Below are 16955 nucleotides of genomic sequence, written 5' to 3' on the forward strand. Positions count from 1 at the left end.
CAATTCGGGGAGGCCTTTTCTTTTCTTGTCTTTTAAAAAACACATCACAGAAACAACATACTGATTGAATCTGTATTTCTTTATAAAAAGTATGTAAGATGACACAGTGAATGTACTGCTGACCTTGAAGTCAGACTGCTCATCTTTAAAATGGGACCAATAATCATAACAGCCTCTCAAGAGTCATGTTCTGAAAATTAAGCTGTACTTTAGGTCTTATAAAGTCTACACAATATATGAGTGTTATACCTTCTAAAACTATGACCTGAGCTACAATACAGAAACCAACTAAAGAACCCTTGTTACTTACTTTGCCTTCACTGATGCCCTTATGTTAACAAAGGATGGCTCTCCTTTACTGAGTGAGACATTTAACATCACATTACAGGAGTTTTTTGGACTATTTTCCTTTTTGTAATTTATTTTTTAATAAGAAAATCTACACAAATCAGCATGTTTCTAGAACTGAAAACCTAGCTTAGTTTATGTAATGGACTTAGATAATCATTCTAAAATAATCATGACCATCAGCACTTCATTTAAGGGAATGTTCACAAATGTCTTTTCCTGGGTTTTGAGCTAGGCCTGACATTAACAATATCACATTGTCACTCAAAGAAGGAAATTGAAGCAATCCTAAGAGGCATATGTGGTGGTCTGAATAAAAATGGCCGCCATAGGTTCATAGGGAGTGGCACTATTAGGAAGTGTGGCCTTGCTGGAGTAGGTGTGACCTTGTTGGAGGAAGTGTGTCACTTGGGGGTGGGCTTTGATGTTTCAGATGCTGAAGCCAGGCCTGGTGTCTCACTTTCTTCCTGCTACCTGCCAATCCAGATACAGGACTCTCAGCTACCTCTCCAGCACCATGTCTGCCTGCATGTTGCCATGTTTTCTGCCATGACCAAAAGGAACTAAACCTCTAAAACTGTAAGCCAGGCCCAACTAAATGTTTTCCTTATTAAAAGTTGCCACGGTCATGATATCCTTTCACAGCAATAGAAACTGTCTTTGTTCCCTATTCTATCCTGCAGGGCATGGGGCAATACTTTTGAGAACATCATCTTATAATTTGCAGAAGGGCTCTGCTCTGTGTGGTGCTGAGGCTGAGGCGAGCTTGCTGTTTGGTCTTGTGGTGGTTTAGAGTAATAATGAAGCTGCCATCTAAAGCAAGTCTACACAAATCCATGACATTTGATTCTTCCTCAGAGTCCTAGATACAAAGTGGGCAATGGGGCCACAGTAAGAGGGTTTTGGTAGCCTGTCTACCACTGTGACCTCTAAGCCAAACGAAATAGAAAAACTTTTGATATCCTCTGAGAGGCACACAGTTGTGAGTTTTCAGTGGCTGATCAGAAGAGAAAAGAGATCAGTGATGGTGGTTAGAAATAGGTATTACTCACTAACTATCCCTTCCTTAGTAGTAATGTGCATGGGAAGGGAAAGGCCTAACCAAACACTCAGAGAGTAGCAGAGACTAGATTTGAGTGGAGCAGGAAAAGAAAAAGGAAATAACTACAATCAGAAATATGCCAGGAGGTCATTTCAGTGTTGCTAAAGAAAAAATGTTATTTGCATAACTGAATTACACCTTGTCAGTACTGATCCCATTTAGTTCTTCAGCTGGAGAAATTCCAAGTACACCCAAGTGAGAAGGTGAACCAGCCAGGCAACATTCATTTTCACTTAGTAACTTAGATTCAGCCAGAGCTACAGCATGAAAATCCTCCAGAACACAAATTCTTCTCTTTAGGATTATCTTTTACTCTCATGAAGAATTTCCTATCTATAGAATTAATTCCATGTTCCCCCAGAGACTAACACACAGTAATGATGGTATACAATGTAAGGTTATACAAAAGCATATATCTACTTTTTATTAAGCGTGAGCTATTAGGCCATGATCAGAAGATCATCAGCTATCCAAACAGCGCGTTGTCTCACCAGGCAAGGGTAGACAAGGCCGAGAAGGCAAGCCACTGACCTCAGAGGCTGCTATTTCCGTGAAGGTGTTCAGCGCCTGCTCCACGCTGGACTTCTGCTTGGTGGCCATCAGGCAGCAGTTCTCCAGAATGCGGAGCTGCAGGCGGCCCTGGGTGGTCTGAGGCTTCAGTTCTTTCAGCAGCTTTTCCGCCGTCCTCACTGCTAACTGCACGGATTCCTGCTTCTCAGTCGAACTACTGTGGACACAGAGAATAAATCACAAATGTCTGCTACTCATGACTCCAAATTGACTGATATTAGAACTCAGGGCACTGGCTCCTCTTTATCATTCATTTAAAGAATTCTTGGGGAAGACCATTCATTTCATTTTCTTCTAATACCAATACATGAAGTATAAATGAATTTTAACCAAAATTAATATGTCCTTAGTGAAACACCACGAAACCCTGAATCACTCTAGAATTAAAATTAGACAATATCTATATACAGTAAACATGTTAATTTTAGGTGATATATAATTGGAATAAACATAGAATCTTCCTAGGCTAGCATAGCTGAGGTCCTGGGGTCAGTCGCTAGCACCACAAAAAAAAAAAAAAAAAAAAAAAAAAAAAAAAAAAAAGAATAGTTCTAGGTAGCATCATAATATTGTCCAATGGTGTTCTACATGTAGTATACACTCAGAAGGAACGAGAGAAGAGAAAAGGCAGGAAAAGGGTCAAATGCCACATGATTTCATTCAGCACATGTTCAATCAGTACATGTTCCTTCAGCAAATGCTCATTCAATACATGCTGAATGTATCTATTTGGGGAAAATGAGACTCAGGAAGCAGAACACTTTCTCAAAGATCACAAATGGTATAATTTCCATCTGAGTCTAAGTTTATCAAACATATAAAATCTCTCTTTTCTTCACCTTGTTACCTATCAGACTCTTGGGAAGGAAATTTTACGTGATATGAGGTAGCGTGATATGAGGTAGCAAGTATCAGGCATAGTAACAATTCAAATACTTGTTAGCAAATTCCCTACACACACACACACACACACACACACACACACTACACACAGTAAAACTACTCACCTTTCCTTAACCTTAAAGTTTTAAAGAACTATTTCTTTTAATGTATGTGTGGTGTGCAGTGTGTGTGTGTGTGTGTGTGTGTGTGTGTGTGTGTGTGTGTGTGTGTGTATAAGTACAGAACAGAGGCAACAGATGCCCCATTGAGTTGGAGTTACAGGCAGTAGAGAGCCAAGCAACATGGGTGCTAAGAACCAAACCCAGGTCCTCTTAACTACTGGGTCATCTCTCCGGCACAGGCCCTAGTGATTTCAGTATTGCTGAGAACATCTCCTGTTCTTGCTTTCTTCCCTGCAGTTCCTAGGCTCTGGCTCCCACAGCTCTATGATTTGGTTTCCATTTTTGACCTTGAGGCTGCTAGCCTTAGCACACCCAAAATCTGTTTCCTGTGGCTACAGATAACAACTTTCAAAAGGGTCCTTCCTTCCCACAGCTCCGATCCTTGAGGTGTCCCTTAAGTCTGTATGTGCACTAGCAACTCCTCTTCCGAGTTCTAGTTTGTATTTCAGCTCTTTAATTGAGGGTCTGCACTTGGTTACCCACAGGTCTAGAACAGTATATTTATTATCTTAACTTTCCTAAAACAAACAGGCCATTTCTCTACTTTTAAGCTTCACTGATCTCTCTAACCCATTCTTGAGATTTGTCCTTTCTTGCTCTAACACCCTCCACTCCTCCATGCACCTTCCCGACAGCCATGCACTGCATGACTCTATGTCCTTCAGCAGCCGTGAACGTCAGCTTCCTTTCAGGTCACCATCCGTGGTATAGGCAATTGAATGGCCTCAGATATGGTCTTGCAGTGAAAATGGACTACATGCCAATGAAAGGCAGCCACGACCTGTTACACACTCTTTATACCTTTAGCCATCCCCACTCCTTCTGAGAGAGGAACAACAGGCACAGCTTGAGGGGATGCCACCAGGCTCCAGCAGCAATCCAGGGTGGACACTGCAGAGCTGTGGGGGTGGGGTGGGCTAGCACTCAGCCGGAGCCTTGTTCTATCTTCTGGTCACTGCACAGATAAGGGATTCTGAGCTTGTTTCACAGTGCTGCTGCAGAAAATCAGTGAGATAATGCATAGAAAGAACAGAGCACAGGGCTGGCATAAAGCTACCATGTACTACATAAAAACTATTATCTTTTGCTTTGTCTTGATTTTGCAGTGTGTGTATGGCGTGCATGTATGTATGTGTACATGTTGCATGTGTTCACATGGCAGCCTGAGGTGACATCAGGAATGCTCTTCAATTACTCTCTACTATATTTATTAAGGTAGAGTGTCTCAACAGAGCCCAGAGTTTGCCTATACAGCCAATCTTGTCAGCCAGCTTGCTCTGCAGATCGTCTGCCTCTGACTAGGGAGTGACTGAATTACAGGCCAGCCACTAAACCCACTGAGCATTTATGTGGGGTCTGGAGATTTGAACTCAGGTCCTCATACTCATACACCAAACACTTTAACACTGAGACGTCTCCCCAATGCCAGTCAGTACTATTATTATGTGGACTGTGTTTATTATGGTTGTCAAATTCTGTAATTTATTTTGTTTTTGACAGAGTAATTAGGGAAATGCCTTTGTAATCCATCTATTATGATTTGGGAAATGGAAAGTATTTCATGCCTAATTATTTTACCTTTTTATTGTTGTGGTTAAACACCATGACCAGAGCAACTTATAAAATAAATTGTCTAATTTGACTAAATCAGAGTGTTGTGAAGAGTCCAAGAGGCACAGCAAAGGAAATCTAAAAGCTCACATCTTGATTCACAAACAGAATGCAGAGAAAGCACTGGGAATCTCCCAAGTCTTTTGAGACCTCAAAGCCCACCCTCAATGACATACCTCCTCCAATAAGGCTACACCTCTTACTCCTTCCCCAAAAGTTCTACCAACTGGGGACCAACTATTGAAATACATGAGGCTATGGGAGGTACACTCATTCAAACTACACACTGAGTTGCAGAATCATTCTTTTAGTCAATACATGTATAATATACATATTCCATCTGCCTTTTCCTCAGCATCATGCTCTAAGGTGATTTTCTTTCGCTTTTCTGCTCATTATCCCCAACAAATGCTTTAAAAACTGTACCAAAGGAAATGTGTCAATTGCTACTCACCCCAGGTCTCCATCAAGGTTTTCAAATACTTCGCCTCCAATAGTTTCATTATCTGGATTCAAGCAGATTTCTATCATATTATAAAGTGCATTTTGGCCCCAATCACTATCTTTTCGAGCTTTATTAAAATGTCGAAGGGCATCATTTGGTTCTCCAGTATACCTTATTGAATGATTGAAAAAACATTTCAGTCACTGATTACAAATTTTATACCAGATCATAATATGCTTCATAAATAAATCTATTAAAACATTTCATATTGCAGATTTATTTATAAACGTGAAGAAAAGCCTTTTCTATTTTCTGCACAATAAAGGGAGAAAAATCATTATAAAGTAGGATTTATCTGCCAATAGATTTACCAAAAATGTAATCCTTTACAGTACTGAAATCCTGGCTCCAATTTTGTTCTGGAGTTATGTTTCTCAGCCATTGAAAAAAATCTCGGAACATCCTCAAGTTTCCCACATCTTCTCAGGAGATCAATCAAACGAGACAAAGTCATAAAATTATCTAGAAACAAGCAATACTTCAGATGTAGATAACATGTTAAGATATTTATTCTGATGATTATACTTCTACTTTATTAATGTACAATTTACTTCAAATGAAACACAATGTAATAACCAAATGTTTTATGTGCTAGAATTTCCTAATGAGATGTATAGCCTTGGTCATCTATCAAATGATACCTGTTTCACTGGGTCGGGTACTGTAGAAGAAGGCATAATGAAGGCATGTCTAGAAAAAGGTTGATTTTATGCTACTTTTCAATGTTCCTGGAGTCAAAGCTTCTAGAAACAGCCTTCATCTAGGTCATCTAAACCCTAAAATTCAGAAAGATAGATTGACAACTGTTTCTGAGACTCTCTTCCTACTTGCAGATGGAAGGTGGGTAACGGAAGTGCAGGATAGCAATTGAGGTAGGTAATCACAAGTTTTATTCCAGAATTTATTCTACATATGAAATGTTGAGTGGAACATACTATAGCATCACATATTAGTCCCAGGATTTTAATCTGATTTCACCTTTTCCTAGATAAAATAGTTAATTCAGTTCTCTGGTCTCCAGTGTAACTTCCTCTTAAGTTCCTCCTAGCTTTCTCCTATCAGTATTGTACTAGCATTTGAAGAAGATTTTGACCAAGATTCATGAACACCAAAAGAAGAAAAAATGCACAAAATTGTGTGTAAAGAAGAAAAAAAATAAATGAATTTCATGACACAGAGATGAGGTAAGTCATATATGTATGACTAATAGTCAACTACTCGTAAATAAAACTTGGCTGACACTTAGGGTTTTGATTCAACATTAGACAATAAATACTTCCCAATTTTCATTAAGTGGCCCTCAATGCTATGATTTTAACAGCTGCCTGACAGTCTATTACATTAGTAGTTAATTTCTCCGGGAGTCTGTTTTTAGGTGGTAGGTCTCCTGTGTTTCAATTATCCTAGAACTCATAGGGAATTTGTTAAAACTCTTACACACACTACTGTGGGAACTTTCTTAGGGTGAATTCACAGAGCTAAAGTTATCTACATGAGCAGATGAACATAGCCCCAATTTTTAAAACAAATTATCCTTGACTCTAATTTTTAAAACTAAAGAGACATTATTATATGATGCATTAGAACACTAAGGAGACCATGCCTGTAGTACTGAATAAAGCCTCAAGCAGATATTTGTGTGGATATTCACAGCAGTGATACTTGCAATAATCAGGAAGGGGGAACTATCTGTATGTCTATTAAAGATGACAGATAAATGTGAGACAAGCATATATAAAACACTAGCTTCTTGAAAATGTAAGAAACTCTTAACATAGCACCAGGGATGATTCTGAAGACTATGCTAGGTGAAATGAGCCAGACCCATGGACAAATGCTGTAGGATATCCTCTTAGCCACCTGGACTTGCTAAGAAGCAGACAGCAAGATAGAGACTGTCAGCAGAGGAAGAAGCTGGAGCGAAATCTAAATTATATTTCTATAATTTAGAAAGATTATACAAGTTCTAGGGATGGATAACCACATCTTGCTCAACAGTGTCAACATACTCTATACCACTGAACTATATGTTTAAAAATAGTTAAGATGGGGCTGGAGAGATAGCTCAGCAGTTAAGAGCACTGGCTGTTCTTCCAGAGGTCATGAGTTCAATTCCCAGCACTCACATGGTGGCTCAAACCATCTATAGTGGGATCTGATGCCCTCTTCTGATGTAAAGTCATATGTGCAGATAGAGCATTCATACATAAAATAGGTAAATCTTAAAAAAATGGTTAAGATGATAAATTTTATTATATTACACATTTTGTCAGAATAAAAAAATAAGAAAAGAATTTTGGAAGGTTTGCATCTATTCAGTTACATATGTGAAAACAATCAAATCCTTTGCCCTCTCTTAGATTTTGTTTATCCTACCTTGTGGCATCATTATAAAGGGCAGAGATTTAGGAAAAGGGAATTCAAAACTGGCCATGTCTGGCCAGTGTGAAGACAAATAAATTAAATTATCTCTACCTAAGAATGACTCACTTTTCTTAAAGTGAGTATAATATCCACCTTCAGAGCATTGGAGAAATTAAATCTAGTGAAGGTATGAAAGAGTTTTCTAAGGCCCAGAATGATTAGCTACATTTACAAGTCTTAGTACAACAGGATGCACAATCCATCATAAAGCCAAAGAGTCTAAAAGTTGAACTCAACTAAGCAAGGATTAAAAGTTAAAATATCTGGCCAAACATTGCTAATATGTGGAGACATATTTTGCAAATATCTACATTTAACACTGGGAAGCCGGTTTCTTGAAAAATTCCCTCCTTCTGATACTACTGAAATGTATTCATCATTAGCTTAAGTAATAATGACCACAAAAAGACTAAACTACAATGTGTTATCTTTTTGTTAGCCTTGACATTTGAGAGAATGAGTGTTTTCATTTAAAAAAAAATGGCAATATATCACGAGGTAAAAATAGTAGCTGGTATATTTTTTTATTGATGGACAGTGCAAAGCTATCAAAATAATGAAAGTGAGATGGGGCATGCAGGAGTGCAGTGCTGTGGAAATACATAGCACCAGAGAGGTCAGGTGTGCTTTCCTCAAAGAGCTGACCTTTGAAGAGCCTCAAGGATGGGCGCCAGCCATCGGCAGGCTGACAAAGGCATTCCCAGTAGCTGAGGGCACTGTACACACAGAGCAGAGTTCAGTCCGGGGAGGATGGCAACCTTGATGTGGCTGAAGAGCAGGAAGAGGAATGAAAACAGAAGCAGAGGGCTAACACAGGCCACCGATATTATTAAAATCGGGCTATAATTTTAGGTTTTACTCTGCAGCATGAACCTACTCTGAGCAAAGGGGTATTATGGGTTGGAGTATTGATCTGATGACATGAGAGCCAGCAGCTGCAAGAGCCCAGGGCTGGAGAACAGGCGAGGTGACAAGGGCATCACTACAGCAGTGGATCAGGAGAGGACAACAGACTGACCGTGTTACTCAGCAATCGGGCGGATGGAACTGGGGTACTGTTGACTAATTAAAATGGAAAAGGAGAAAAGTCAAGATATTGGGAAAATTTGAGACAAGATACAATATGTTGATAGCAGAGTTACAACTGTAAAAGGTATTTTCAATTAGAAATAAAATTGGACCGTATACTTCTTTTTAAAAGTATTTTATTTTTAACTCTGTGTGTGTGTGTGTGTGTCTGTGTGTGTCTGTGTCTGTGTACAAGAACACACATGAGGCAAGTGTCTTCCAGGCCAGAGGCATCAGATTCCCTGGAAGTAGAGTTACAGGTGATTGGCTAGGTGACATAGGTTCTGGGAACCAAATGCTCTTAACAACTTCACCATTACTTCAGCTCTTGGACAGTACATTTCTAAAACAAGCTAAACACAGGCACACTCTAAGTGATGCTACTGGTAATGATCAACAATGCATACATAAAATCACTGTACATGTGTATGCATTAGAAGAAATTATACAAATTTATAGATAAATAGGTAAAGTCCTACCAGGAATAAAGTGTTGGGATAATCTTTTTGTACACTGTGTGAAGATGTGTCTCTGTTTTAACCTCACCTGCCTAAGGCTTCTTCTGATTGGTTTAATAAAAGAGCTGAACAGCCAATAGGTAGGCAGGAGAGGATAGGCAGGACTTCCAAGGAGAGATAGAAACTCTGGGAAGGAATCATAGGCATGGGAGATTTGTCAGCTAGATGCAGAGGAAGTCAGATGTACAGTACTGAGGAGAGGTAATGAGCCATGTAGCAGATTAATATAATTTTAATTTAAATTTAAGTTTAAGTTTTAGGAGCTAGTGGGAACAAGCCTAAGTTAAGGCCAAGCTTTCATAATTAACAGTTCTCTGTGTCATTATTTGGGAGCTGGCAGTCCAAAGAAAGACCCGTTACAATACAGCATACATTATAAAAAAAAAAAAGGTCATGTAAACAAAAATTTTAATTAAAATTTAGTAAGTTTAAGTACTGACATCAATCAATTCACTGATTCCTGAATGAATGATGCAATCAGTGCTTCCTCTAATGAATTCACTCACTCAAACTACTTTGCAAATTTTCTCAAGCATCCAACATCTTTTCAACATTCCCTATTCTTACCTAAAAACCTCGGTGTTACCTGACTAGGAAAATATGAACAGCCAGAGGAGAATTCTGTTCCCTGTCTATTCCCATCTTGTCATTCAGACTCATTCAATCAATAGTCATTGACTCTGTACTATGGGACTGGCTTGCATCTGTCAGGGATTCAAGATGAGCCCATTATTGCTGACCTTGAAAAGTATACAGTCTAACAGAGAAGACAAATATATATAATACATATTCATATATATTAGCAAATACTCTCTTTTTGTTTCTTGTTTTTGCTTGTTTGTTTTTTGTTGCTGGTTTTTTTTTTTGTTTTTTTTTTTTTGAGTCAGGGTTTCTCTGAGTCATAGGCTTGGCTGCCTGGAACTCACTTTGTAGACCAGGATGGCCTCAAACTCACAGAGATCTGCCTGTCTCTGCCTCCAGAGTGATGGGATTAAAGATGTGTGCCTGGCTTGCAAATACTCTTAATTAACAATGAGTTATTTATTGATAGTGTGATGTGGATTAGGGTGATCAGTTCATCCCACTCTGACTTTGGGTTTAGCATGGAGAATTCTGGATCTAGAGCCCTTGTAGTCCTAGGCAAAGTAGGAAGTAAGGTACTCAATGCATAAGGCATTGCCTAGTGCGCTCTCAAGGGTAATATACTTTAGACTACGTAGTGAGAAGGAAGAATATATTATAGGCAAAAGAGGAAAAATCTACACAAAGCTCCTGACATATGGGTCCATGTCTTTCACTATTGCTGGAGTACAATGCCCTTACATTGGATTTATGAAGAAATAGATTTTTTAAAAAAAGACACAAAAGTAGGGGATGGGGAGATATATCAGCTCTCTAAAATTCATGTAAAAATGCAAGGTGATGGAATGGGCCTATAATCCCAGGGAGACTGAGACAGGATGATCTCTAAGCCTCCCTGGCTTGTCAGTCCAGCCTGATTATGAGCTCCAGTCCAACGAGACACTTGTCTCTAAAGAGATGGGCAGTTTACTAAGACTGATGCTCAAAGTTGTCCACACATGCCTTCCCCCATCTTTCTCACACACCCACACAAGCACAGAAACACATTAAAAAAAAAACCCACAAAATTAAGAGTGGAGCTGTTTGAGAGAGGAAGGGGAGGAGAGTAATGAGGAGAGGGACAGAAGGGGTTAATGCAATTGAACATGATGGCCTCACCTGTATCCCTAGAGGAACATGTCACAGGAAACCTCTTACTTGTACGATTACTATACACTCGTCAAAAAGAAGAAGAGACATGCTCCAAAGCAGCCAGTCTACCAACTCAATAACTATCAAGGGTTTGCAACAAATGCTGCTGTTGAGGAACAGAAACCTAGGTGAGAGAAAAGCCATGTGCCGCAAGACGGCTTCTCTAAAGCTTGCAAAAGAAACTCTAATGTTCTAATGTGTGAGGGTAATATGGCCAAGAATAGCCTAACCCTACTCATGAGGAAGCAGATTCTGTGCTTGAAAGAAACAAGATTAGATAATTCCTTCCTAGCACAGGAAATGGGAACATCTTGAGGTAGACTGAAAACAACACGTGGAATGGGAAGTAGAAAGGGTAGGAAAGCCATGGCGGAGGCCTACGGGAAATAAAGGTAGGTTTGGGCAAAGTGAGCAGGGAGAAAGGAAGTAATTCATGGCTGAGCACTGTCACTGCCACGCTGGTGACTGGGAACGGACTTCTCTTCCAATTCCTTGTATTTTCTCATTCTAGAAGTGGCATGATCTTAGGTGGGGGGGGGGGGGAAGAAAGGGGGAAGGAACGCTAGAAGTTTGAGGAGACAGAAGAAAATGAGAAAAGCAGTTGGAATAGGGAAGTCATTAATGGATACTGCAACCCAGCTAGGCTACGCTAACGATTATAGAGACCAACAGACAGTGGGGCATTTTCCTGATGGCCACTTGAGCTACCTAGACCCAAGCGTGGAATTAGCAGAGTCAGATTCAATCAATTGCTCCTCCCCAACAGGTGATAAGCTAAAAAGGCAAAACAAAGATAACCTAAAGAGACAGGCAGATGATTACATTTGAACAAAAATACTCTTTGTGCATTTACCTGGTTTGCGTTCTAAAAGCTGCTGCAAATGGAACACTGCTTGTTCATAGTCCTGTTTTCTGAACATGAGGTCAGCCATCAACTGTAAAGATAAGAGGGTTCTAAAAACAGTACCACATATTTTTATAAAGCATATTCTTTTAAGGAAGACTTAGTACTATAAAAATATTTATGCCAAATAGGAGGGACAATTTGCAAAACTAACCAAGCATGCAAACCAGATGGCTCTGTTCACAAATTTTTATTTTTAGCAAAAAATAAAATGTTTCAAGTCGTGGCATAAAAACAAATTTGAAGGGATGGAGAGATGGCTCAGAGTATGTATTGTTCTTGCAGAGGACCCAAGTTCAATTCCCAGCATCTACCACGGGCAGCCTATAACTATTTTAACTCCAGCTCCAGGGTAACCCAATGCCTCTGATCTCCGAGGGCACTGGACTGAAGTGCACATCCCCTACTACCCTTACAAATAAATAAAAACTATAACCACATATCTATAACACCAATTCAAAGGTTATTCAACATTCCACTGTGCTACTGTAGAAACATGCCTCACTGCAGCAAAGTGACAATAAAAAGATTAAAGAAACCTTAAGTCACATACATTTCAAATGGAAAGCAGGCAAGCGCTGCTGAGATTTTCCGTGTGTCTTAAGCAAGGTGAGTTCTATTAGTTGTAACGGTAGTCTTAAATGGGCCTCATACAATGTCATCCACACAAAGTACTGAAAGGCTAAGGAAAGCTTCGACCAGGTAGAAAAGAGACTGTGTGAACAAGCTAGTGATGAAGCGCGGTGGGGCCTGTTTTTTTTTTTTTTTTTTTTTTCTTCTCTTCTGTGACTCCAGAAGTTCTCTTGAAACCTTACATTAGCTCAGAATGTCAAAGCCTGGGTTTAACAAATCTTGTGATGGAAGACCACAGAAATACACCTGTCTAACATGTCCCTTAGGCATAAAGAAAAGTGAACTAGCTCCAAAGGGAAAGCAAAACGTAATCTGGATTTATTGTCATGCCTGTAACGGTATGGCTAATGATCTTTGGCACTGGTTGGTAAATGTGCCCATGTTAGACATACATTATTCTTCATAAGCAAATATTAACAGCACCTCACCATTTAATAACAGTTCTATGGGTCAAATTTTGACAGTCCTAACAGAAATAAAACTCAAGTGCCCGAGCAGCAGAGAAGTCCAGACTGACCATGGTGGCCGGTTCATTATCCTGGTCCCTCTGGAGAAGCAGTGCGCAGTGCCGCAGGGAGGCATCAAGGTCTTCTTGGGCCAAGTATAATTGGGCCAGTTCCAACATTATCTAGGCAGCAAAAGCAAGATACTCAGACACTGGTTTCAAAATAACATGAATGAAATGTTTGGATAAGATTAAACTTGACTCGTTTTAAAGTTATCACAATAAAAATGTCATGCACAGTGGAGAAGATAAATGATAGGCACATTCATCTCTACTGTCTTTTCAGGAAAAGACTGAAAAGCAGGTGATAACTCACTTGAAAAACATAGATAAAAGGGATTGCTGATTTAAAGCTGGACACTGCATTATAGTACAAACTTCTCTGAAAAGACCAAGGCATCCTCTTTAAACCTGCTTTCTCATTTTAAAGTGAAGAAGGTTCAACTGGTAGACAGTCGCTAAGAATGCTTTTGAGCCAGAACTACTATTTCTACTCTTGCAGTCCCCAACGGGAAGGGGAACTGCTTGGGTATATCTTACCAAAGACTATTCCAGCAGCAACCACACTGAGTTACTGCGGTCACTTTCAGAGTCCTAGCACCAGGGAACCATCAAAACACAGATGCAAAAGTGTACAGCATGGCTTATCTAACTGAACCAAACTACCTAGATTGAGATATCTGTGACTAAAAATAGCTTTAAACTGATTATAAAAACTATTATTAAAATAAAGAAATTGCAGTTTGGTTTACATTAGTTATTCCATTATAATTTTTGTGTGTTTGTGAGTGCATATGTGTGTACACATGTGGGTGCACACGTGTGGGGGGGGCTGAGTTCAACATCAGGTGTACTACCCTGTCACTTTGTGTTGCATGTTTTGAGATGGTCTTTCACTGAACCTGGAGCTCACCAATTCAGAGGGGCTGACTGTCCAGCAGTCCCCTGATGCTCCTGCTCTGACTTGCCAGTGCTATTTAGATTAAGGTGTGTGCTGCTGTGCCCAGCCTTTTTACACAGCTTCTTGGCGGTGGCAAGGGATCAACTGAAGTCCGTATTCGTGTGTGGCGAGCACTTCCCTGATGGTGCAAACTCTGCAGCCCCTCCAATGTAAGGCATCTCAGGTATTTTGTTTGATTTTGCATTGCTGGGGACTGAACTTGGCACATGCTAGGCAAGCAATCTACCGTGGAGCTCCACTCCCAGCCCCATATGCATTCTGAAAGTTTTCTAGAAACAGTACTTTAAAAAAAAAAAAACCTGTCTTTTGATACATTTGTCAAATATTCTTTATTAATAATCACATAAGGCTTCTACATCTGAGCAAATTAGATGGTACCTGGAATAGAAAGAACTTACAATTTTGTAATACTGACCTTACTATCTGTTTCACAATGTACCAGGGCCTCTCTATAAAATGTAATTGCTTTTTCATAGTCTCGCTGAGCAGCAGAGTGTTTCGCAATCTCTGCACAAATTTCAGCTGCAAAGTGCTTCTGTGAGGGAACTGCATCTGGCTGCTCCATCTGAACTCGCTTCAATATCCGAGCCTGCAGTTCTCGAGCCTAGAAAACAGTTAAGCATTAAAAAATGAGAAAGGACCAGGAAAGGAAAAGAAGCAATTTTCAACAGGTCATGTAACAGTATAATTTTATAGTAAGATTTATATGAGCACTGATGGTCTGTGACATAACCACCCCCAAAAGAGCCTTATTATGATCTCAAACATACAGCTGCTTGCAAACTAGCCAGCAGGCAGTATCTGTCCAACCAAAGTACTGCAATATGGAGTCTTTTTCTATGTTATAGGGATGAACACAGGAAAAAATATAGGAAGATCACTAGATGCTATTAGTAAATAATTATAAATGCTAAATGTTTACTACATTAATGAAATGCAATAATACAATTAAATGTTGATAGATTATAAGTAACATGTATATTATGTGCTGATAGCTTATGAATTAATCAAGTATTTTTCTAAAAAAAAATATCAAAACCCAACCAGGCTGTTGAACGTAGCTTTTCTACTCTTGGGAAGGTATCAAGGATTTATTTAGAAGGGATAGAAACAAAACACAACAACTAATTACCCACTGTAAAGAAATATCTGTGTTACAAGATAGAATATCTAAGAAAGAAATGGTAGCAATATAATGCCCTTGAGGGAACCTAATGTACTGATGTGCAGTCACCTGTCAGTGTGTATAAAAATGGACCTATGCTGAGCACAGACACCTTAGAACAAGGTGTCCTCATCTGCATAAGAATAGTAAGTAGATTGTTAGAATGAAAAGATGTCTTTTTATCCATACTTCTGGTGTGTAGAACATTAATAAATGGGAGAGAATGCCTATGTTTTAGTGCTTAACAAGTAAAATCGAACCATGATTTATTGACAATCATTCACTGTGACACATTTAGTAAATAGTGAGTGCCTGCTATACACCACACATTAGACTGTACACAGGGCACTGTTTCAAGGACTCCTGCCAAAATGTTAGTTGACAATTTATATTTGATGAGTATGATTTACAACATTTCAAAATTTTCATTTTTGAATCATCAGTTTAGAGGGTTATAATAGTCTTTTGGAAATGAAAGGATGATAAAACATGAATGTACATAGTATACAGCAAAGATTAATTCTCTTTGATGCAATTTATATTTGATTACATAAATATGTATTTATGCATGCATGTATGTTTCTGATATATATAAATATAATTTTACTGTGCTAAAACATGTTCCATCTCTCTGGCTCTACCCTGTTTTGCATACAGTAAGAAAGAAAAAATGAGCCGGGCAGTGGTGGCGCATGCCTTTAATCCCAGCACTCAGGAGGCAGAGCCAGGCGGATCTCTGTGAGTTCTAGGCCAGCCTGGGCTACCAAGTGAGTCCCAGCAAAGGTGCAAAGCTACACAGAGAACCCTGTCTCGCAAAACCAAAAAAAAAAAAAAAAAAAAAAGAAAAAATGAAAAAGAAAGAACTATTTGCAACAGAGGCAACTTCCCAAGAATAGCTTCCTTTACCCATCAAGGTATGTGTTGTAGAATATTATTTTAAGATGTGTTACATTTGTTTATGCTGTGGAACATTTGTTTAATGATGCAAAGATGTGTCACATTCTTTTATGTTGCATTTCTTTAACTCTATGAAGCTGTGTTACTTTGCCTGTCTAAAACACCTGATTGTCTAATAAAGAGCTGAATAGCCAATAGTGAGGCAGGAGAAAGGATAGGCGGGGCTGGTAGGCAGAGAGAATAAATAGGAGAAATCCAAGAGTAAGAAGAGAGATCAAGGCACGAGAGAAGGTGGAGGACATTAGGGGCCAGCCACCCAGCCACCCATGGAATAAGAGTGAACGTAAGATTACAGTATTAAGAAAAGAAAAAATCCCAGAGGCAAAAGGTAGATGAGATTATTTAAAGTTAAGTAAAGCTGACAAGAAACAAACTAAGTTAAGGCTGGGCATTCATAAGAAAGAATAAGTCTCCATGTATGATTTTTGGGAGTTGGGTGGCGGGCCCCCCAAAGGAGCAGAGTAAGAACAACCAACTACATTTTGGCGTTCCAATGTGGGGCTAGAGTAAAAGAAAAGTGAACTACAGGTACAAACTGGAATGCTTTGAACCGTGGAGACAGCCTCAGTTTATACTTGCTTATCTATCTGATTATTAACATTGCCCTCTTTTTTCTTTTATTTTTTTAAAGAGATTCTCTGGGTAGCAGAGGCCGAGATGTCCAATACCAAGGCGCAGCATCAAGTAAGGGCTTCTTTCTCTGCCATCTTACGGCCAAAGGGGAGAGGTCAGAGAGGAGGAGGCTGAGATGAAGCTTCAAGCTCCTTCCTAGTCAACATGAATCCATTCACGAGGGTGAACATTTTAAACACACCTCAAAGGTAGAATTCCAACTCTGTTTATTGAG

At 39.3% G+C, this 16955-nt stretch overlaps 1 protein-coding gene across 6 annotated transcripts in view; it reads right to left on the reverse strand.

Moving 5' to 3' along the window:
- The window catches only part of Ttc21b (tetratricopeptide repeat domain 21B), a 79754-nt gene that overhangs the window by 13302 nt on the left and 49497 nt on the right, over positions 1-16955 (reverse strand). For 4 of the 6 annotated variants that reach the window (XR_013050496.1, XM_076569582.1, XM_006977157.4 and 1 more), the window contains 6 exons: positions 14402-14590; positions 13038-13148; positions 11837-11918; positions 5512-5662; positions 5150-5311; positions 1982-2177 (listed from right to left, as the gene is read on the reverse strand). Coding sequence is in view for 5 of the 6 variants with exons in the window: in XM_076569582.1 (XP_076425697.1) it covers positions 1982-2177; positions 5150-5311; positions 5512-5662; positions 11837-11918; positions 13038-13148; positions 14402-14590 (891 nt within the window). In the remaining variant the exon portion in view is untranslated. The remainder of the gene's footprint in view (positions 1-1981; positions 2178-5149; positions 5312-5511; positions 5663-11836; positions 11919-13037; positions 13149-14401; positions 14591-16955) is intronic. The other 2 variants (XM_076569583.1, XM_015996008.3) reach the window with 1 other exon arrangement.

The sequence above is a fragment of the Peromyscus maniculatus genome, chromosome 4 (genome assembly GCF_049852395.1).
Source record: "Peromyscus maniculatus bairdii isolate BWxNUB_F1_BW_parent chromosome 4, HU_Pman_BW_mat_3.1, whole genome shotgun sequence".
Classification (NCBI taxonomy): domain Eukaryota; kingdom Metazoa; phylum Chordata; class Mammalia; order Rodentia; family Cricetidae; genus Peromyscus; species Peromyscus maniculatus.